General features: G+C 40.1%; 1 protein-coding gene across 8 annotated transcripts in view; it reads right to left on the bottom strand.

The window, feature by feature from the left end:
- Positions 1–228: 228 nt before the first annotated feature.
- Positions 229–24307, bottom strand: part of mettl8 (methyltransferase 8, methylcytidine) — a 32702-nt gene continuing 8623 nt past the window's right edge. For 5 of the 8 annotated variants that reach the window (XM_078403909.1, XM_078403905.1, XM_078403906.1 and 2 more), the window contains exons 4-10: positions 22789–23183; positions 21687–21736; positions 17152–17212; positions 16326–16468; positions 12141–12247; positions 10484–10549; positions 8898–9444 (exon numbers count right to left, since the gene is read on the bottom strand). In XM_078403909.1, coding sequence (XP_078260035.1) covers positions 9290–9444; positions 10484–10549; positions 12141–12247; positions 16326–16468; positions 17152–17212; positions 21687–21736; positions 22789–23183 — 977 coding nt within the window. In that variant the 3' untranslated portion in view covers positions 8898–9289. Of the gene's footprint in view, positions 315–8897; positions 9445–10483; positions 10550–12140; positions 12248–16325; positions 16469–17151; positions 17213–21686; positions 21737–22788; positions 23184–24307 lie in introns of those variants that run through there. The other 3 variants (XM_078403907.1, XR_013547552.1, XM_078403908.1) reach the window with 3 other exon arrangements.

Genomic DNA, 24307 nt, shown 5'->3' with positions numbered 1-24307 from the left:
ATTTATGATTTTCAGTCTAACATTCACGTGCCTATGTTCATATTTTTATTTAATACTCTATAAAATGTTTACTAATTAAAAATTGTACTTACTCCTCAAATGTGATTGCTGCTCAGCCATATGTACATCACATATGCTGGATGCCAGGAATCTTCTTGAACTGAAACCCAACATTGGGAATGGGAAGTATCTGGAAAGAGGATGTCCCTATCACAGAATTAACTAAAATGTTGGCAAATTTCTTTAAGATCATTGTTCATTGTTCAGTCCATTGTTCAGACCATTCACCATTGTTCAGTCCCGGACTGCAAATTCTGCTGGAATAAAAAAGTTATATTATAACAGAGATGTTTTTTGTCTAATTACATTCATTCAACTTAAATTTATTTTTGGACAAATGTCATTCAATGAATTACAGCACGGGTGTAATTCTTCTGTAATATGATACAATCTTACTGTTGTGTTGTCTGCAGTGAGAATTTCCTTGCCAAATATCTTCATTCTAAGTATTAATTGTTCCAGTGAATTAAGCAATTGAATTTGATCCCAAATTTCAATTTAGAACTTGGTTTCTGCTTAAGGTATAATTTCAGACTCAAGTGCATTGCAAGATAATATTTGTTCACTTCAATTTGAAAGTTTGCAAAAAGTATCTACTTTAACTTTGACAATTTCATTATGAACACATGATCTGAAAATATGAAGACTCAGGCTGGCTTGAAACAAGAGGCAAAATCTAAGCTGGTGACCTGTATGAAACCGTACCAAAGTATTCATCAAATGTCATGAAATTCAATGTGAGTTTAACATTTAGTTATTAGCTTGTATTTTATATTTTCGTTATTGAAGTTGGATGAAGTTGAGTTTATTGCCGTATGTGTAAGTACAGTAAGGTATAATAAAAACTCTTGCTTGCTGCAGCAGCACAGGCACATAAACTCAGACAGCACACAGAAACATAAATTAGGCATAAATTCTACAATGAAAAGAAAGACTGTGCAGACGGTATTTTAAGGATGCTTGCAATTATCTTGTAGACATCAATAGAATTAAAATACGTGACTACAATAAATATTTGAGCCCAGACAATGTATAAAATCATGAGAGGAATGGATAAGGTACAGAATCCTTACCCCGAGAAGAGGACATTGAGAACCAGAGGACATGTTTACATTGCGAAGGGATAGATTTAATGGGAACTTGGGGGGCAGTTTTTTCATACAGAGCGTGGTAGGTAGATGGAACAAGCTGCCAGAGGAGGTAATATAACAGCATTTAAAAGACATTTGGACAGGTACACGGATAGGAAAGGTTTAGAGGGATATGGGCCAAATGCAAGCAGGTGGGGCTAGCGTAGATGGGGTATCGTGGTCAACATGGGCAAGTTGAGCCAGTGCCAATGTCCATGCTGTATAATTATGATTCAAGCCCAGATTTATTAGGAGAATGGTATCACTGGCAAGGTCAGCACTATTATCTATCCTCGCATGGCCTTGGAAGGTGAATGTAAACCATTTTTCAAACTGTTGTAATCCTTCTATTGAAGGTACTCTTAAATGCTATTAGGTAAAGGTTTCCAAGATGATGGCATTTTTCCAAATGAAGATGCTCAGAGATTTGCAGAGGAAACTGGAGAAGCATTCCTGCATATTCAGGGACCGTTTCTTCCCAGCTATTGTCAAGCAACTGAACCGACCACTCATCAGCTAGCGTGCAGGTCTGATCTCCCATCTACCTCATTGGAGACCTTTGAATTATCCTTAACTTAACTTTATCGGACTTCAATGTTATATCTTGCACTGAATATTGCACCCTTTATCTCTGCACTGTGAATGGCTTGATTGTGTTCAGGTATTGTTGTTTCTCATGCAAACAAACGCTTTTCACTGTACCTTGGTAAACGTGGCAATAATAAACTAAACTACTTCCTAATGGACATTCCAATGTTAAAACTGGATGGTGCTGAATGAAACCACAAGGATTCATTGCTTAGGTGTGAGTGGGAGTGGAACATTTTCTTGTTCTTGAGTAGGACAGAGCCAATGTGATAATGTTTGGTGACAGGAAACCTGCCGCAATGAGCCATCTGTGCCTAAAAGAGGGAGGTTGTTGGAGCCAAAGTGGAAATATCACCTCTGAGGTCTAAAGTGGAAATATCACCACAGAGACTAATGTAAGCTCTGCTGAGTCCAGCAGGGCTTTTCCAGAACAATCTAGGCTTTGGAAACTTTCTTTATGTGACCACATCTAACTAACTCTAACTTAATTCATGTGGCGATTACCTCTTGGTGTATGATACTGCCCACTTGTACTCATAAACCACATCATCAGTGCCAATGATTTTATTTTCTTGCTGTAAACTTTCATGGACCATATTTGACAAAATGGCAGAGCTGCATGTGTAAATATGCAAAAAGAAAATTCACTGTGCAGTTGCATATGTGACAAATTAAGCATCACTGAATCATCATTGAATGTTCTCAAAACCAGGCAACATCCTGACAATCCTCTTTTGCACCCTCTCCAGAACCTCAATACCCTTCCAGAACTCCACACAATATTCCATATGTGGCCTAACCAAAGTATTATGCGTCTCCAACTTTTATGCCAACAGGCTGAATAATGATGGCAGGTAAACCATACACCTTCTTTATGACCCTATCTAGAGAGTTGTAAATCTGCAAATTCTCTGCCTCAGAAGGCCATGGAGGCCAATTCTCTGGATGTTTTCAAGAGAGAGCTAGATAGAGCTCTTAATGATAGCAGAGTCAGGGGGTATGGGGAGAAGGCAGGAACGGGAATGATCAGCCATGATCACATTGAATGGTGGTGCTGGCTCGAAGGGCCGAATGGCCTCCTCCTGCACCTATTGTCTATTGCCTATGTTCTATCCGTGTTGCCACTTTCAGGGAGTTACGGACTTGCCCCCTATGATACCTCTGTACATCATCGCTCCCGAGGATTCTGCAATTTACCGTACATGTTCACCTTACATTTGACTACCCTCAGTGTGACACCTCACATGTATCCAGATTAAATGCCATCTAACATTTCTGCCCACATTTCCAATTGATCTCTCCAGTTGTCTCCATTGACCTTTCACACAAATTCACCACTGCCAATCTTTATGTTGATGGCAAACTTACTAATCACACACACACACACATATATATATATATATATATATATATATATATATGATTTGGATGAAAATGTAGCCGGACTAATATAGTGCAACATTATACAAAGCCTATTAGTTTAGTGCTGAGGTAAGATTGTGGTTAGGGTTGTGTAGGGTGGTTCAAGAGCCTGATGGTAAGAAACTGTTCTTGAACCTGGAGGTAATGGTTCTCAGGTCCTGTACTTTCTTCCTGATAGTATCTGCAAAATGAGAGCATGGCCAAGGTGCTGTGGGTCTTTGATGATATTAGCTGACTTCTTGAGTCAGCCTTTCCTGTAGATACCTCCAATGATGGGGATGTCAATACTTGTGTTGGACTAGACTTCACCACTTTCTGCAGCCTCCTTCATTCTTTGGCATTTAAATTACCAAACCAGGCAGCGATATGTCAGTATAGCTCTCCACTGTATATGTTTAAAAGTCTGGCAGAGTATTTACCGAATCTCCTCAAACCTCCGTGAAAGTAGAGGCATTGTTGAGCTTTTTTTGCAATTGCATCTTCATGCTGGGCCCAGGACAGACCAAAGAAGTGCATGGCCAGGAACTTGTAGCTTTTGACTCTCTCTATCATCATCCAGCTGATGAACATGTGCAGGTTATCTGGCTTTCTCTTCCTGAAGTCAACAGTCAAGTCAAGCAAAACAACCAAGTGCTTGAGGAATTCAGGCAGCATCTGCGGAGGGAATGGACAGGCGATATTTTGGATTGGGAATCTTCTTTGGACCGATTGGAGTAGTGGGGAGAAAGCTGGAAAAGAGGCAGGACCTGGCAAGTGCTAGGTGAGTACCAATGTGAGGGAGGGTGGTGATTGGCAGATGGGTGATAAAGGCTAGAGGCAAAAAGAACACAAAAATGTCAGATAAGGAGAGAAGAGAAGTGAAATATAAAGGAGAAGTTATATGTCAAGGCCTTAGTCACAAAGAAATGAAATAGGGATTCAAAAGAAACATTTTGTACCCAAAAAATGGTGAAGGTAAAATCATGGAACTCACTACTACACACAGTGGTTGAAACAAAGTGGATTGATAAATGTAAAAGCAGGCTGGATAAACATGTAAGGGAGAAGGAAATAGGGGGTTACATTGATAATGTAACCTGATAATTTAGCTGAGGAAAGATGGGAGGAGGCTTGAGTGGAAATCAATTGCAAATCAACAGGCTGCATGTCCTCTTTCTATGCTAAATATCCTATGGATTCTCCATATGATTGCATTAATATTGGGTAGAGATAAAGGTGGAGTGAGTGCAGGGATTGGCTGAGATGGGGAGCGGCCTTGTCATGGGAAGTGTCTTGTGAGAAAAGTGCGAGACTTTGGCTTGAGAGTCTTCAGCGAGGAGGCTGAAGTGAGGAGACTACTCCAAAAGTTGGAGAGGGTGAAACGCAGTGACAGGTAAGCTGATTCAGTGTGATGCTTGCAGGATGTGGGAGGTCAGGGACACCGCTGGTGCCTCTGGCTGCTACAACTGTGGAAAGTGTGTCCAGGTTCAGCTCCTGCAGGACCTTGTTGGGGCATTGGAGAGGCAACTGTATGACCTCAGGATCTCCGGAAAAACGAGTGTTTCCTAGACAGGTCCTACAGCGAGATTGTTACACCGAAGATTCCGGAAGAGAGAAGGTGGGTGATGATGAGGAAGGAAAGGAAGCTTGGAGAAGAGACCCCGGGGGTTGTACCTCTTGAAAACAGGTTCACCCTCATGGAAGCTATCGGGACAGAAGACACTGCTAGTCTGAGTGGCGGACAGGTCTGCGAGTCAAATCATAGCTCTGAAGCAAAGCCGAAGAGACAGACGTCAGGCAGAGCCGTGGTAGTAGGGGACTCCATAGTGAGAGGCACAAACAGGGGTTTCTGCGGCAACAGGCCGGATTCAAGGATGGTGTGTTGCCTCCCTGGTGCCAGGGTCCAGGACGTCATGGACCGATTGCAGAGCATCCTCAACGGTAAAGGTGAGCAACGGAAGTGGTAGTGCATGTTGGCACAAGAAGTGCATGTTGGCTGAAGAAGGGTCTCGACCCGAAACGTCACCCATTCCTTCTCTCCAGAGATGCTGCCTGACCCGCTGAGTTACTCCAGCATTTTGTGTCTATGTTCAATTTAAACTAGCATCTGCAGTTTTCTTTCCTACACATGGATGCAGGAAAAATGTTCCCAATGTTGGGGAGTCCAGAACCAGGAGCCACAGTCTAAGAATAAAGGGGAGGCCATTTAAAACTGAGATGAGAAAAAACTTTTTCACCCAGAGTTGTGAATTTGTGGAATTCTCTGCCACAGAAGACAGTAGAGGCCAATTCACTGGATGAATTTAAGAGAGTTCCAGAGGCTAGCAGAATCAAGGGAAATGGGGAGAAGGCAGGCACGGGTTACTGCTTGTGGATGATCAGCCATGATCACAATGAATGGCGGTGCTGGCTCGAAGGGCCAAATGGCCTCCTCCTGCATCTATTTTCTATGTTTCTATGAACAGCTTCTTCCTTACAGCCATCAGGCTATTAAACACAACCTCCATATAAGCTTTGAACTACATAGACTTGGCGCATTGTTTTTGTCTTTTTGCTCTATTACTGGTTGTTTTTATGTGTGTATGTGTGTGTATGTATTCAACTTTTTTTGTGTCTGGAAAATTGTTTCCAGAGTACCATATTTTCATATTGGGCTGTGCTGCTGCAAGAAAGAATTTCATTGTTCTGTCTGGGATATGTAACAATAAAACACGCTCGACTCTTAACACCTGCCCTGAGGAAGTGAGTCCAAACTGGTCACAATGATCTAACATAGGCCTATCAAGAGGTTTAGTATTTTCTCCAAGATATGACAGACAAGTGCTGTGTTATTGATCTAATAGATCACAGGTCCAAAGTGTAGATGAGACTTTAAATGTGCAATCTAATCTTTGGCAGAAGTTCTGTGAACAAACCTTTATTCACAAGTAGGCAATTACTGAGTTCTTATTGGGACTCATATGACTTTATGTTAATGTTAGTGCTGTGTACTCAGTTACTTCTGTTGGAAAATTCCAGGAAGACCAAAAGAATTGTGGGCTCAAAGTTCAAGTTAAAAGGCCATGTTAAAATAGCTTTGAACCAGTGATTAACATGTGTTAAGATCAATCTGCCTCTCTTGAGATGATTGCTATCCCACTGCCTAAGTGAAACCCAAGTGCCACAGTGAAACTTGAAATTCAATGGAGTGGAGTCAGCTTCCCAACGTATTGTCACACATTGTAACATCCTCCCCATTTCCAATCCTCCCACTTCTGCAACTTTAATTTCATGTTCTCATGTGATCCAGCTTTGTAAACTGTGCCAAACAATATCAAATTGGAAGGGGCAGGAGCAACTGTTCTTAACACAGCAGCTAAAGAACAGTGAATAAAAACTGTACAACATTTGGAAATGGATAGAACAGTGGCAGACGAAATTCAATATACGAGTGTTTCTCAATGTTTTGTTCAGCCATTTTCCATATGCATCAACATGTAATGCTAAACATTTGTTCCAATTGTACAGAGTATTGGTGAAGACACACCTGGAGTATTGTGCACAGTTTTGATCTGCTTATCTAACAGATTTAGTTGAAAAAAGCCGCAAAGAGCTGGAGTAACTCAGTGGGTCAGGCAGCATCTCTGGAAACCATGGATACATGATGTTTCGGATCGGGACCCTTCTCAGACGGATTATGGCAGTTTGGGGAGGGAGGGGGGATAAGCTGGAAGAATGGATGGGCAAGATAAAGCGTGGCGAGTGACAGGTAGATCCAGGTGAGACGATTTTTAACAGGCAAATGATTGGACAAAGGACAAAAATGAAAAGACAAAACGTGTTAGATATGAATAGAAGAAATACAAATTTTATTTTCTTCCATCCTTATCTCACACCTTGAGGGTCGTGAATTTGAGATTTATAATAGAAAAAAATCACATGTGGTTAAAGTGCACATTGTCAGTTTTTAATTGAGGCCATTTTTACACATTTTGGTTTCACCATGTAGAAATTACAGCCGTGTTTATACATAGTCCCATTTCAGGGCATCATAATGTTTGGGACACAGCAATGTCATGTAAATGAAAGTAGTCATGTTTAGTATTTTGTTGCATATCCTTTGCATGCAATGACTGCTTGAAGTCTGCAATTTATGGACATCACCAGTTGCTGGGTGTCTTCTCTGATGATGCTCTGCCAGGCCTGTATTGAAAGCCATCTTTAGCTTATGCTTGTTTTGGGGGCTAGTCCCCTTCAGTTTTCTCTTCAACATATAAAAGGCATGCTCAATTGGGTTCAGATCAGATGATTGACTTGGCCACTCAAGAATTGACCATTTTTTAAGCTTTGAAAAACTATTTTATTGCTTTAGCATTATGTTAGGGATCATTGTCTTGCTGTAGAATGAACCACCAATGCGTTTTGAGGCATTTGTTTGAACTTGAGCAGATAGGATGTGTCCATACACTTCAGAATTCATTATGCTACTACCATCAGCAGTTGTAATCATCAATGACGATAAGTGAGCCAGTACCTTCAGCAGCCATACATGCCCAAGCATACACCCCTGGTGGCCGTCCATGAGCAAGAGCATCTTGCTCATTAAGACTGAGGGCATCCAGTCGCCAAGACCGCCCATGTTGAAAATACGGGCCGCTCGTTCCAGACAACTGAGGCCGAAAGTACGGAGCAGCAGCACCTTGAGGCCCCCATATATCCCGGCCACCAGTGGATTCTGCAGGTGAGGAAGTACCCAACCGGCCGTTTCTTGGTTGAGCGCGCCGACCACGTAATAGTAGCGGGTCTCGTCAGTCGTAACCCCCGCGAAGATAAAACTGCGCCTCGGCCTGTCGAAACCATACGGCTGGGCGATCCAGAAGGTTGGCAGTTTCAGAGCGATGGCGTCGAGTTGGGCCTGGTCAGCGGGGATGGCCGGGGTTGGTCGCTGGCGGCGTGCATTTTGATCCTCCAAAATCTCTATTTTGGATGTCGGCTGGTCACCAGATGTAGCGGACACGGAGCTGTCCGTCGAAGAATGAGGTAGCACACAAAGTTCGTCCAACACCACTTTAATTCCTCACACCACTCCCCTTTCCCCTCTCTCCCCTCTCTGCCGTGCACCAGCTTCCCAAACTCTTTTTAAAAACAATTTACCTTATAAACTTTAATAAATGCGTTCCTCCCCCCCCCCTCGGAGGACCAGCGGGAGGACCGGCACCCGTCCTGGCATGCCCCACGCCTGACCTTCCTCCCACAATGCAGCGCGGGGCCGAGGCGGCGGCACAGGGTACAACAAGATGGCCGTTGCCCGCCGCTCCCCGCTGATTGCAGTCGAGCTGCAGGAGAGGCTTCACTTTCAAGCCCCCGGACCCACAGGAGAAATGGGGCCGAAGTCAGTGCCTTCTCCCTGTCAACTCTCACCCACCCACGGCCGCGGGAGACACTCCCCGCCCGCCAACGGGTCCATGCCGTCGCCACCATTCCCTGTCGCAGATTACAGCCGAGCTGCAGGAGACGCTTCGGCTCCGCAGGAGAAATGGGGCCAATGTCAGTGCTACTGGGGGTGGGGTAGGGGGGATCGGGTAGGTGAGTGGGGGGAGGAGAGGGGGATAAGGGGGTTTAGTGGGGGGGGGAGGGTTCTACACCAATACAGGAGAGGCTTTGGGTCCACGGCTCGCTCTGGCTGCAGCGCTGGCGCCACGGGGCTGAGGTGAGTGGCACTCTCTCCCATTCCCTGTCCTCTACGAGGAATGGGCCCAATGGCTCCATTTGGTCTAGTATACCATAAACATCAAGTTAATTTGTCTCTTGTTACTTAGACTGAAAACTCAGACCGAAAATGTTATTTTTTCAGAGTTCCGCACAGTTTACCCAGCACTGCATTCGCGATAACTAGCAATGCTCTTTGTTTATCTCGAATAACCTTTGACAAATCCCATGATTCCTTGCGGTTATCGAGATACTGAACTCGCTTATTCAAAAATGAAATGGGCCTATACATCAAGAATATCAAATAGAAACTTGTATCACTTGCCAATTTAAAGGAGGGGGTGTAACGGCCAAACTGCACAGCGCAAAGACAAAGACACCAGCAATATTAATTTAAGGAAATCTAAAAAATATCTGCAACTTTAATTTAAATCTTTTGTGAAGGGTTTTTGGTATTTGCATTGTACCCAAACACGATGCATTGCAACTTTCTTTTTGCGGTTAACTTGGAGTCGTCGATCCATTAAATTTTGAATTTCTTTCAAACCTGCCGAGATGAATATACGTGCAATCTCTTCTGTAAAAGAAAACATGTTCAATAAAAATAGATTATAATAATAAGATGCTTTAATTAGCAGTCAGGCTAAAATATATTTTTGGTGTCTACACATAAAATTGTGAACTGGTCAAAAATTACTATGAGCAGGAACAGAAAAGAAACACGCAGCGACCTGATTTTCTACATCACGACAAAGGGGCATTTAAAAAATTACGTTCACTATGTGAATATTAACCGTAACACAGTGAAATGGCTAAGTATTGCAAGAAACCCTCAATGCTCAAGGTTGGTTGGCACTTGGACAATGCTGCTTGACTCTGTTGTATGGCTGGCCTGTGTGTCTATGATCTCTGCAGTTGGACTGGGTAGTTTAGGTTATTGGCACACATACGAAGATACAGTGAAAAACTTTATCTTGCGTGCTATCCAGTCAGCGGTAGGACTAAACAGGATTACAGTCAAGCCATTCTCTACAGATAGAGGATAAAAGGAATAAAGTTCAGTGCAAGATAAAGTCCAGTAAGGTCCGATTAAAGATTGACTTTAATAAAGATTAAAGACAGGTAAATGCTGGCATAGGTGTGTTTCAGAAACCAATCCAGGTTAGTGCAATCTGGCTCAGCACTTTTGGTCTGTGACATATGATATATATAAAGTATTCTGTTTAGAGCAAAACGTTCCCATGAATGACATTTTCTGGAAGGTGTCTGAACATTTCTATCAGTCCCATACAAAGAAATTGAATAGACAGCTTATATATTAGAGATTTAAAATAGCCGACACTCCTGTTAGGTGTTTACAAAATCTCACTTCCACTATAAGACAATATAGTATAGTTATAGAATATTTATAGAATATAGAATATTTAGTAACTCTATACTTATTCCGCAGGCAGGCAAGGTGCCAATTAATTTGTGACCTTTTCATAAATAAAAACATCTGCAAATTTCACACATTTGTGTCGAAATTGCAGATATCTTTATTTATGATATGAAGATTGAATTATAAAATTCCTGATTGAACATTATGATTTAAATTTGTCTGCAAACATTCATACCATTAGTAAAGAAGTAAACACAAGTACCATCTCCTCGCACATAAAAGTTTCCAAACAGACAACGACCTGAGAAAAAGAATGTAATTATTAGCAGGTTTGAAATTAAACTGAAAATATGTTGGATAATATTTTAGTTTAATGTATATAGTCCTATTAGGAAACAGCAGATTCAAGTCTAAAAACCGTAACATCCAGGTTCATGAACAGCTTCTTCTCAACAACCATTAGGCTCTTAAACACTAACTAACTAAGAACTATCTTGGTTGCATTATGGACTTAAGGATTTTTGCACTAACACTGGGGTTTTTTAAATAGATTTTTTTAATTGACTATGTTATCTACGAGGATTGTGCTTCCTATGCTCCTGCAAGTAAGAATTTCACTCTTCCGATGTCAGTACATATGACAGTTAAACACTTTTGACTCTTTTGCCCTCTGATGTTCAAGATCAATAGCTGGTAAAACGATTAATCTTATTAAAGTCTGTTAAGTAATTATCGTCCAAAGAGAAAGCAGGCAAGTTTAGAGGCTAGGTGAATAGTCCTCGTCATCTAACCTTATTTGGAGATGAACAGCCATTGGTTGGAAGCTAAATGTTGATGCCTTGGTAACTCAAATTTCACTGTACCTTAATTGGTACATGTGACAATAAACTGACCTGGACCTTGAAATTAATTCATTTTTTTATGCTGACTAAAAATTAGCTGCAAAAATATATATGATCTCTCACACACGATTAAATCATAGGCATCACAGTCAGTGATGCATTATGATAAGATGAAATGCTGAACTTGCTTTTTCCAATCATACATACAAGTATTGCTAATGCAATCCCTGCACCCATCACGAAAATGTTTTGTATTTTGTAGTTAAACTATCGGTTGGAAAGGACTTTGCCTTGCAATTCTGAGCACAATACCTGGTGTTTCATTTACATGCTGCAAAATTATTAGGATTATGAGATTATGGGTAGAAGGCAAGAGAATGGGGCTGAAAAAAGATGGGCTGAATAGCCTAATTCTGCTCCTATGTTTTATGGTCTTATATGAAAATGGGAAGGTTGTTCTTGGACGAGCTGAGAATAACTGCTATTCTTAAAAGAAGACAGTCATCAAGACAACAGAATTCCAGACCCTGATGGATAAATAACTTTCATAATTTATATTTGATTCATGTCTATGGAACAATGGATGAGTACACTCTTGCAGTTTAAAGCAAGCAGTAACTGAATTTGTTGAAGATTACTAACTGTCATGGATTAGGAAAAAATCATCCCAGTTTTTAGTGATGAGCAGAAAATAAAAGAATTCTGGGTAGACACAAAATGCTGGAGTAACTCAGCGGGACAGGCAGCATCTCTGGAGAGAAGGAATTCCTCCACATAAAAAAATTCTGAATCCCTTTTGAGAAGAGTCGATGTTAATCTTCCCCATCTACTCGTGGAACCCAAACACAAATCCTTCACTATCTGAATGAAAATTGTAACCTTTACTCAAAATCGTTAGGATTTTCTGGGACGTTTGTCATAGAGCTGCATATGACCTGAGTCACGACTCAGGAAAGACAGTAAAATAAATTTGAAGAAAAATATTACCACAAATTGAGCATGTGATAGGAAATCATCAAATAAAATACATTTCAGGCTTTAAGACATTACCTTTCTTCAATCTAAGCTGAGACAAATCATATCTACCATAGTCCCGAAACAATATCATTCCTCCAGGTTTGAGTAACTTGCTCAATCTATTTATTACTATCTGCATCCTGGAGGTAAAGAAATAATTGTTAATCATGCACAAGTTGACCAATTCATAATTTAATCTAAAACATTAGCACTTTCGTAGCCATTAAACAATGCAATTGTTCTAAAAAAAATACAGTGGGTAAATAAAACTGCTAAAATCCAAATCTGCAGTCTAGAGATTTTAGGTTGGTGGGATTTGGGGATTTCTGCATTTATGTCAGAGTCATAAACATCTTGATGGTTATGAGGAAAATTTGTGTGATTTCCAGACAGGTTCCGGTCCAATTTTCTTTTCTGGCGAGGAGATAAAAATCCAATTTTAACTAACCTTGGGTGCTGTCAGCGTGGAGTTTGCATGTTCTCCCTGTGACTGCTGGGTTTCCTCCAGGTGCCCCAGTTTCCTCTGATATCCCAAAAATATGCGTGTTTTAGGTTAATTAGCCATTGAAAATAGCCCCACAGGGTGCAGGGAGTGGACGAGAAAGTGGGATAACATAGAACTAGTGCGAGTGGGTGATCAATAGTTGACGTGGGTTCGGTGTGCCAAAGGGTTCGTTACCATGCTGTATCTCTAAACTAACCTAAAATAACGTTTGTCACATTCCCCCGACTCACCAGGACCCCGGTTGAACCACATGAACCGGCAGGTAGACAAAATGCTGGAGTACTCAGCAGGACAGGCAGCATCTCTGGACAGCAGGAATGGGTGACGTTTCAGGTCGAGACCCTTCCTACACATGAACCGGCAGCTTGTTTCACTGGTCATTATCTAACCTGACCCAATTCTTATGAGATTTATATGCATAACCTGGTCTTCCCTAATTTGTCAAACTGAAATAATTTGTCAGTAGAAACACAACGACCTCTTCAACCAATTTACAAACTCCTCACGAATCTTCCTGAAGTTCTTGCACCTTTAAGATGAAACAATCCTATCCCTTTCAATTATCAGAGGAACCAATATTGTTTAAACTGGAGTCCGTCATCAAATCTTTAGCTTGATATATCATCCACCATATGGTAGGATCAAAACTGGATGTCCACCATATCCATCAAACAAATGCCTTGTACAAAGACAAAATTGTACTGTTTCAAATTTAATAGCTCTACTAATACAACCTAATACCATAAATTAGTCTGAAGAAGGGTCCTGACCCGAAATGTCACTTTTGTTTTTTTGTCATTGTTGTTGTTAAATGTACGTTTTGTTTTATTTTTAATTCTGTGTATGTAGGGGGGTGGTGGGGGGGGTTGGGGGAAACCTTTTTTCAAATCTCCTCCTCAACGGAGATGCGACCTTTACCGTGTCGTATCTCCGTTCGCGCTACGGCCTAACATCGTGGAGTCGGCGGCCTCCAGCTGGGATCGACCTCAAAGACTCCGGTCGCAGGGCCTGGACTTACCATCTCGGAGGCTTCGACCGTGGGCCCTGCAGACCGCAACATCGGGAGTTCGCAGGTTCCTGGCTGGCGACCGGCTTTTGGGAGCTCCAGCCGTAGCAGCTTCGACCGCCCCGACGCGCGAGGTACGATCAACCCGCCCGCAGGCCCTTCATCGCCCTGCATGGCTCGGCCGCAGCACTTTCCATCGCCCGGTGGGGGCTCAGGACTTTCATCGGCCTGCTCGGCTCGGCTCGGCCCTGGGACTTTCCATCGCCCGGTGGGGGCTCAGGACTTTCATCGGCCTGCTCGGCTCGGTCCTGGGACTTTCCATCGCCCGGTGGGGGCTTCAAAGAGTTGGGAGCCTCGATCACCTCGTGGCACCACGGGAGAAGAATGAGGAGGAGATAAGACTTTGCCTTCCATCACAGTGAGGGTGTGCCTAGAGCAATCACTGTGATGGCTGTTTTGTGTAAAAAATTATATCTGTGTGTCTTGTGCTTTTTAATGTCTACTGCCGGACCCTGACGTGAGAGGACGCTGGCGTTGTGTATTCGCCGCTTTTCCGTCAGGATAGTTTGTCTGTTTGTTTCTATGTTAATTGTTTTTGTAAAGCGCTTTGAGCATGCGATAAGGCGCTATATAAAATAAATGGATTATTATTATTATTATTATTATCTATTTTCTCCAGAGATGCTGCCTGACCCTCTGAGTTTCTCCAGCATTTTGTGTCCATCTTTGGTATAAATCAATATCTCCAGTTCCTTTTTATTACCAAATACCATGTTTGGTTATAGCTTTTTAAAATGCAAAAGTCATCATTTGTTCAAACAGCACTGTGGTAGCTAATGTACTTAGTATCTGTAAATAGGTAATGTTATATTGCAGACTTGTTCTTTTGTTTGTAAACCCTCAAAGGAATAAATGGGCAATTAATAAAAGTGAACTAACTGCTAATTGGAAACAGACCTGCCAGAATTGTACAGCAGCAGTGTCTTCAGGGAGAATGATCAATGCAAATAAAAACCCCAATGTTTGGAAGTGCAGATATTTAGCCAATAAGCCTGTCCATTTCTCGATTGAATAGATAACTTCTTGTGCACTCTAACCATTGGTTACTTTTTGGAAAGACACCAAAACAAACAGCCAAAGCCAGTACCACGAACAACTCAGAAAAAAACCTCATGCAGAGAAGACTCAAGATGGAGATTAACAAGCGGGTTACTTGAGGATGCATATAGTAGGCAAGACAGGGCTGAAGTATCGACACTACAGGAATAAAATTGTGCTTTAGTGTACATGCATATACTTAACAAATACAATATAAACTCAACATTAAAGGACTCGTGTTTTCGGTATCAAACTAAGGGTTTTTCTTTGTTCAAAACCCATTATATTTCAAATCTGTATTTTAACATAATTCCACTTACTTGGAAAGATCAGTTATATTCTGCATGATAACATTTAAAAAATCATGACCAATAGAGAATGTATTGAATTTGCAAGAATCTATATAGTGTAAAAAATCTCAGCAAGAAATTGTTAGAGCAAAAAATGTAGTTCACCTTGAGAACTAAGCCATGATCAGATTCAAAAATGACTAATGCAGGGTTATACGTATTATTTTCTTTCTTTTCACATAAAGATTTGAAAGAAAGAAACCAGTAACATTTGGTGATTTAAATGGAGAAGCTGAACGTGAATAGTAAGGCTGTCATTTTGTTGGTGATGTACACATATAACTCAAAAGGAGCATATGACAAAGGATTTTTATCACTGGCAGAATATAGTGTGGGTGTGTTAGCTGCTATATTTCATCTTTCCTCTGCATGCCCTTTGCTACCAACTGTTCCACAGTGGCCAAATAAAGGCAATCTTTTAAATTAAAGAGACAAGCCTGCTGCCAGGATCCAATCATGTGGTACAGAAAAAAGAGAATCACTGAATAATTTGAAAACCTGCAGCATCTTCACACACACTTATACACACATGCACCATAATCAAAGCCCAGAAGTGAATGCTGGATAAATTTAATGTCACGAACAACGTTTATTTTAGATTGATTTCCAACGTTTTTGATCGTAAAAACCATTTTCTAGCATCTTTAATTGACTTTTGTGATTTATTATTTTGATAACATTATTTATTTTAGTCGGGTATTTAATTCTTGGTAATGGAAAAGGGTAAATAATATAATTTTACAGCAGATGGACTTACAGTATAAGCTGTAGATTTCTCAAGAATCTACCGATAATGAAGTGTAAAAATAGCACCAAGTTCAAGAAACCAGAAATAGTTTTGGTAATTTATAGTTTCATTTAAATCTACAAAAATACTCTCCAATCCCAAAGCTTTGTTAGATTCTGCCTTTTGCCCAAGTGACATTATCGTTATTTCATTCCTGTCACGAATCATCCCATATAATATACTCTGCAATCATTACCTTTTAATGCTTCGGAAAAATATTTATGGATGTCTTTATGGGTCGTTGCACCAGGTATCAAAGAAATGCAAAATGTGTGATATAGTAAAATTATTGCAAATAAAATATTTACTGCAATATATTTCTCATACATCATGTACTTTTCTTAAATTTATATATGTTCCTAAGTGTTATTACGATCTAAATTCTAATGTAGCATGTTGGATAACCTCGAGTTTATTTAAATAAACTTAAATAATCTGAAGATATTTCTCATTGCCCCTCCCCTTTACCTACCTTTCTGGATGAATAGAAGAAAGCACAAATACAAGGAGAATGACATCAATACTTCCATCTGGAAACGGGTAGGTGGAAGTTGCTTCATCACACATATCATGAACAAAGGCATGACACTGGGATGCATTGTACAAAGGGTGACACTACAGAGAGATGATGAAGAACCAGATGTATAAAAAGCATTACTATTACAGCTAAATTAGTAAGATATAATTCATATTTATGAAAACTGTACGCATTTATAAAGTATAGACATGACAATTAGAAATCAAAAAAACAAATTGTACTATTTGCATGTTACAAAAATCCAAACTATTTTCATGCTTCTGCATCTTTCTTTCTTAAATTTAAATTGTATTGATTTATTTAATTTTTAAAGTTTAGTTTAGTTTAGAGATACAGAATGGAAACAGGCCCTCCAGCCCAGCGAGTCCACGTTGACCATTAATCACCTTGTTCATACTAATTCTATGTTATCCCACTTTCTCATCCACTCCCCACACATTAAGGGCAATTTGCAGAGGCCAATTAAACTACAAAGCCACACATCGTTCGGCTGTGAGAGGAAAACATACGTGGTCACAGGGAGAACATGTAAGCTCCACATGGACAGCACCGGAGATCAGGATCGAGGTCGGGTCACTCGCACTGAGACTGCGGCTTTATAAGCTGTGCCACTGTGAAATCTTTAGTATAAACATGACCAACATAATGTTGATCAAAAATGTTCATCTGACAAGGTATAATTTTGATATTCAAAAGCAAATCAATAAATGTCAAAAGTGTATATTAAAAGAAATGAAGAGAAAAACATTCAAGTGCCTACCGTCACTAGATCCACGGCATGTGTTGAAAAATCACAACAATAAAGGAATGCATTGGAATCTCTGTAATGATCAGAAAAAATAATCAATTCCTTCCATTTCCTTGAATTTTAGACTTTAGAGATGCAGCGTGGAAACAGGCCATTCGGTCCACCGAGTCCACGCTGACACCCGCACACTAGTTCTATCCCACACACTAGCGGCAATTTACAGAAGCCAAGTAACTTACAAACATGTACATCTTTGGAGTGTGGGAGGAAACCAGAGCTGCCAGAGAAAAGCCCATGCGGTCACAGGGAAAATGTACAAGCTCCGTACAGCCAGTACTCATAGTCAGGATTGAACTTGGGTCTCTGGCGCCATAAGACAGCAACTTTACCGCTGCACCACTGTGCCGCACAAAATCATATTACTCTATGAAGTTTCACCCCAACAATCTCTTCAAAAAAACAATTAGAAAAATGCAAGTGTCGTACAATACAATTCCAGGTTAGTGTCATAAAGTTTTGAAATTAAATGACTAGCTACATAACATGTAGGAAAATAACTGCAGATGCTGGTACAAATTGAAGGTATCACAAAATGCTGGAGTAACTCAGCAGGTCAGGCAGCATCTCTGGAGAGAGGGAATTGGTGACGTTTCGGGTCGAGACCCTTCTTCAGACATAACATGGCTCAGTGATCAGGGGCAATACTAAGTGTAAGTCATTACGGCAAAGGGGTCTAGGCCAAGGCCATACTCTAAAAATAAGTGAGGATTGATCTCTCTGCAATATTTTAAGATGAATAAATTATTTGACAGATGTATGTTAAGAAAATAATTTTATGCATAAGGCAAAACAGTAAGAGACACAAAATGCTGCAGTAACTCAGCGGGTCAAGCAGCATCTCTGGAGAACATGGATAGGTAATGTTTCGGGTTGGGACCCTTCTTCAGACAATATAAAATGGCCAGTAATAAATCTAATACAAAGTTCAGACGATATCTCTTCCTAAGGAGAGGTTATAATGTTGGACTGTCTACTATTGAAGCAGGTTGCACAGATGTATTTAAGAAGTTAGACAAACAGGGAGAAAGGAATAGAGTGAAATTGATAGGTCTAGATTAAAAAAGGCTTGAAACTCACATTGAGCATAAACATTGACAATGAGCAGCTGGCCAGAATGGCTTCCTGTGGTCTACGTGCAATGTTATTCTAGAATGCTAGCCATAAAGAACTTGGATAAACTTATAGCTGACGTATGACCATTGTTGGGTTAGTATTAGGTAACTATGAATCAAAGTAATCAAGAAGATTCAAATCTGTTTGATGGTGCAGAACAACAACCTTGCTCTCAACATTAGCAAGAGCAAGGAGCTGATTGTTGACTTCAGGAAGAGAAGGCAAGGTAGCATGTACTTGTCTTTTTTGACGGCACGGTGGTGGACAGTCAACAGGTTCAGATTTCTGGACATGCATGTCTTCAGTGATCTGTCATGGGCCCAGCACATTGCTGCAATCGCAGTGAAAGCTCACCAATGTCTCTATCTCCTCAGACGTTCGAGGAATTTCTTCATGTCGTCAAGAACTCCTTCAAACTTCTCCACATAAACAATGGAGCACATTATAACCAGTTGCTTCATAGCCTAGTTTTGCATTTGAGGGCTTAAGAACAATGGAGGCTGCACAAAGTGGTGGGCATTGCTTGGTCCATCATTGGTAATGACCTCTCCACCATCAGGAGTCAAGAGTTTTTAACTGTCATATGTACTGACAATGGAACAATAAAATTATTACTTGCAGCAGCATAACAGGTCTGTAAAGAAAATAAATACAGATAATATATAATAACCAAAAAGTCAATGAATGAATAATCAGAATACAAGTGCAAAAAAAACTAGTCCTTAGTGTAACCAAAGACAGTCTGTAGATGTTCATAGTCGAGGTAGGTGTTGTGCAGTGTTCAAGAGTGTGATTGTTGTTGTGATGAAGCTATTCTTGAATGTGGTAGTCACAGTTTTCAGACTCCTACACTTTCTTTCTGATAGTAGGAATGAGGTGGTGTGGGTCTTTGACAAAATTGGTTGTATCGAAGGGATCGTTAGGAACTGTTGCCTCAGAAAGGCAGCTAACATCATCAAAGAACCACACCATCCTGCCCACATGCTTGTCTTGCTGCCACCATCAATAAAATGCAGGAGCCTGAGAACCGTTACCCCCAGGTTCAAGAACAGCTTCTTCCCATCAACTACTAGGTAGTTGAACTACCCTGCCTAACCCTAGCTTAGGATCAATCTACTATGCACTCTGCTCTATTAAGGTTGCACTTTGTTAGTTAGTTAGTTTAGTTTATTGTCATGTGTACAGGTACAGTGAAAAGCTTTTGTTGTGTGCTAACCAGTTAGCAGAAAGACAATACATGCCTGTACTATTATGGTCTGGTTGAGTCAGAATAACTGATAATTTGTTGAATATTTATTGTTGTGTTGTTGCATGTAATGTACCTATAAAGATGCAGCAAGAAAGAATTCCCCTGTTCCAGTCCCAGTGCATATGACAATTAAACACCCTCTTGAACTCTTCTTCTCTTGTGATACAGAATAGCAATCCATCCTTTTAATAGGAAATAATAACCACCTCAAAGAAATCAGTCGGAAATGGAAGAGAAAGGAAAACAAGGTCACAAAGAATGAGGAATGAGACGAGGAACAGCTTTCCCAATGGAAAAAGTTCACAAAATGAATTTTCCTTATCTGCTCTATTAGTCCTTTAACTAAATTCCCTGATGTAATTTTCTATATTACTTTAACTTATCAGTCCTGATTTACTGCATGAAGTCATTTCCCCATTATTTCATAAATTTATAGCACTGAAATCTGTTTAGTAACAAACATGCACAACAAGGAGCTTGAGTTGAATTAAATGGAATTGAAAGATACATGTAACCAGGCTTTTCAATCCACTGAGTCCATGCCAACCGTCAATCACCTGTTCACACTGGTTCTATGTTAACTCACTTTCACATCCACTCTCTACACACCAGGGGCAATTTTACAGAGGCCAGTTAACCCACAAATCCACACATATTTGAGATGTGGGAAGAAATTGGAGCACCCAGAACCCACGTGGTCAGAGAGAGAATGTGGAAACTCCACACAAACAACACCGAACGCGAGGATTGAACCTGGGTCTCTGGTGCTGTGAGACAGTGACTCTACCAGCTGCACCACTGTGCTGCCCAATCATTAGTTAAATTTGAATATAGAACATAGAACAGTACAGCACAGGAACAGATCCTTGGTCCCACAGTTTCTGTGCCAAATCTGATGCAAGCTAAAATAATCTTTGGAAGCTACGTGCTTTAGAAACATTATAAATGGTTGAAGCGAGGAGTAGCAGCTGCATGTAGTGGTGAACAGTGAGTTTTGCCTGTCAGCAATAGTGGGCCAAACAGTACCTCAGCTGTCACCCACCCTCCATTTCCCTTTTGCACCTACATCTTGAGGGCGAGGTATCGAACACTTCTTGCAGAACAAGATGCAGACTTCATAATAAAAATCTATCATCCACAGAGATTCGTTTTTCAATTTTTAAATCGATCTAAACAAAACAGCCTGGAGGCTAACTCAGAAAATTGTTTTATTTTCCATTAATACCATTAATCATGCAAAAATTACATTTTCATTTGATTCAAGAATATAGAAAATAGCTTTCAAATGCAGACATAAACCACTGACTAATTAATGGTGGTCTGGTTGCCAATCGACCATTAAAAAAAATAACTCAACCAAAGCAAATAAAAAATACAAGGCCTGAATATATAGTGAAATCAATCCAGCTTTTGCTATTTAATATGTAATAACATCAGTTATAAGTGTTTGAAGACTCTAATTTTCAGGTAATGTAGAAAAAAACGTTTCTTATTCGCCAGTAATTACCAATCATGAGAAAATGTTTACAATATGTATCCAACACAAAAACAATCTTACTGTTTTTTTCAGAAATTGAGTGGAAAGGTTGCATGTTTCTTATTTAATGCACCAATGACCCACTGAGCTCCTCCTGCACTTTGTGTTATGCAATTGGAGTCAGACTCGTGCGGCATGGAAATAGACCCTTTGGCCTTATTTTTCAGATTGGCATATTCTGTTGTATTTTGCTTTCATTATGTGTGTTTGTTAATTTTACATTTTTAAATAAATGTTTTCAATCATGACATAATTGTTAAGTGAAGTAATATGATACTAAGTATAAATAATACTGAGTTCCTCTAGTACTTTGTGTTTTGTGGAGAATTCACTGTTCCTTGTAGAGGATTGCAAAATGCCCAAGGGTGTCAAAAGTTATGGGGAGAAGACAGGAGAATGGGGTTGAGAAGGAAAAAATAGATCAGCCATGATCGAATGGCGGGAGCAGACTTGATGGGCCAAATGGTCTAATTCTATGCCTTTTGAACCTAATATTTCAACGCCTGCTAATATAAAACTCTTCAATTATTTACTACTCGAAATGAAGGTAAATTAAATTCAAAAGTTTAGACCAAATGTTTTACTTACCGAATTTTACTCAAGATAGGAAAAACACTGTTTCCAGCACCACATCCAACCTGATGATATCAAAATCAAACATAAAAGCATAAATGTATTAATTTTTGCAGTCAGCAGACTGCAAGTAGCACAAGTGCACTTGTAAAATAAATGTCAAATATTATGGTTCAATAGGCAGAGCCTGAATCATAAAGTCGAAAGGTTCAACCTATGTTTCAGTAAGTTACTTCATAGAGGGTGGAGAGAAAGGAAGTGTTGCACACATCCTAAACATCACTGAAATCTATATAGGCAGAGTGGGGAAGAGTGAAGTTAGGGGTAGTCTCAGTAATCCCTTTGATTGTTCATTGACCGGTTACAGAATCATAAATCAGCAACTTCACTTGAATAGGACATACAAGGTCAAGCACTGATGTTAAACAGTGTGAGCACATTTTTAATTATTAGAGTGCAGATCAATTGATGAGAACTTCTTTAAAATACAATTTTTTCTCCTACCCACAAAATGATCTCTGCATGTGCAACATATGAACTACAGATTAATAGCCTATTTATTTATGTAATTAACACCTTTGAAAAAAGCTTTCAATTTAAACTCTATTCCCACTAACTCTGTAAAATAATGACTGCAGATTTAAACAGCCTGTAAATGGCATACAAAATAATCCGTCCAAAAATAGGTGAAACTTGATTATTTATAACCTGCTGCTCACCCAGGAGTTTTCTGATGGAAATCAAAAACTCCTAATGATGTTTTCCTGTACAGAAATAATTTTGGCTAGCTCAAACTATTTGAACGCCAACTCTACACCAAAAGGATGGAAAGTCAATGGAAAAATTTAGATTGGTCTAAATTTTATCTCAATTCCTAAACAAACATCTGACATCTGCTTCATATTCCTGAAAAGCATGACAGACAAGGAGAGAAGAGAGTACGTCTATTGGCAACTGGGTGGTAGATCTCACATATCTGGCAGTGCATTGTCACCAAAGTTGAGAGAAAATACTGTATTGGCAGAATTTGTATAAATTTTGTACATTTAACAGCACTTTACATGAACTAATAAAAATACAGACAATGCAAAAGCCCTTTTTTGCTCTGTGCACATACCTCAAATATTTTGAAGGTGAAGTCAATACCAGGAAAATGTCCTTGATTCTTTTGTCTGTCCATCCATTTCCATTCTTGTCTTTTATGCTCCATGTTCATGTCATCATTTGTTCTCCTTGTTCTCTGCACAGATTCTGCTTTCTCCACAGTTTCAACTGCCTGTTCAGCATAGGTCCTGCTAACACTATCCAATTTTGTTTGCATCTGCGAGCAAACGGAAGAAAATAACATGGAAGTCTTTTCCGATTCAAGGTCAACTTCATTATACTCGTGCGTTCTGTGTGGCAGGAGCTCGGGAAACTCCGTGAATAACCATCTACGATCTTTGAAGAATTTGTTTTGGTGAGTGCTGTAGAATTCATTCCAGTAGCTACAGGCACCTTTATCGTATTTGACTGCAGTATAAAAAATTGTAGAAAAAAACAGAAAGGAAACACAAAATGTATCTAGTGTAGTCACATCAACAGCCTCGTAGTTATTTTGAAACTGTGATCACAAGTCGAAAGACAATAGACAATAGGTGCAGGAGTAGGCCATTCGGCCTTTCGAGCCAGCGCCAACATTCACTGTGATCATGGCTGATCATCCACAATCAGTAACCGTGCCTGCCTTCTCCCCATATCCCTTAACTCCGCTATCTCTAACACTCTCTTGAAAGCATCCAGAGAATTGGCCTCCACTGCCTTCTGAGGCAGAGAATTCCACAGATTCACAACTCTCTGAGTGAAAAGGTTTAGGAAGGATTTAGGAAGTTGCAGAAAGGCAAGTTCATAAACTAAACCGAAAAAAAATCAGTGCAATCAGAACAAAATATGTATTTACAAAAAAAGATCTAAAACAGATTTAAACAAAATTATTAAATCATATTTTTCCAGTTAGGAATACGACCCAAAGGTGATATGTGGCGTAAAAGTAGAGTTGCTGCCTTACGGCGCCAGAGACCCGGTTCAATCCTGACTATGGGTGCTGTTTGTACGGAGTTTGTATGTTCTTCCTATGACTGCGTGGGTTTTCTCTGAGTGCTCCAGTTTCCCCCCACATCCCAAAGACAGGCAGATTTGTAGGTTAATTGGCTTCTGTAAATTGACCTTAGTGTGTACGATGGAACTCGTGGTCGGCGCAGACTCAGTGGGTCAAAGGGCCTGTTCCTACTCTGTATCTCAAAACTAAATTAAGCTGAACTAATTAACAGTCCTTCGAGGACTCCAATCATGAGTGGACCAGGTGACGCATTGCCACTTGAGATTGAGCAATAACAGGCACCAGCATCTAATTTGAAAGCAAAACATTTTCCCAATCATTATCGGCACCTTTATTATGTGCATATTTTGCAATCAAGTTTTCATTTCATTTAAAGTGTCAGCAGTTGTTGATTCAAGAAAAGATGCGATCAGATTCACAAGGAGGGAGAATGTTTTAAGTAAATTAATTGTAACTGCAATGAAATGCAATAAAAACATCCAAAGCGAGTATTTTGCCCTTGGCAGTATAATGAAATTCCACAGATCTTCTCTTTAGT

The sequence above is a fragment of the Rhinoraja longicauda genome, chromosome 8 (genome assembly GCF_053455715.1).
Source record: "Rhinoraja longicauda isolate Sanriku21f chromosome 8, sRhiLon1.1, whole genome shotgun sequence".
Lineage (NCBI taxonomy): Eukaryota > Metazoa > Chordata > Chondrichthyes > Rajiformes > Arhynchobatidae > Rhinoraja > Rhinoraja longicauda.
The sequence above is the reverse complement of the archived record's forward strand: the minus strand, read 5'-3'. Positions and strand labels throughout refer to the sequence as shown.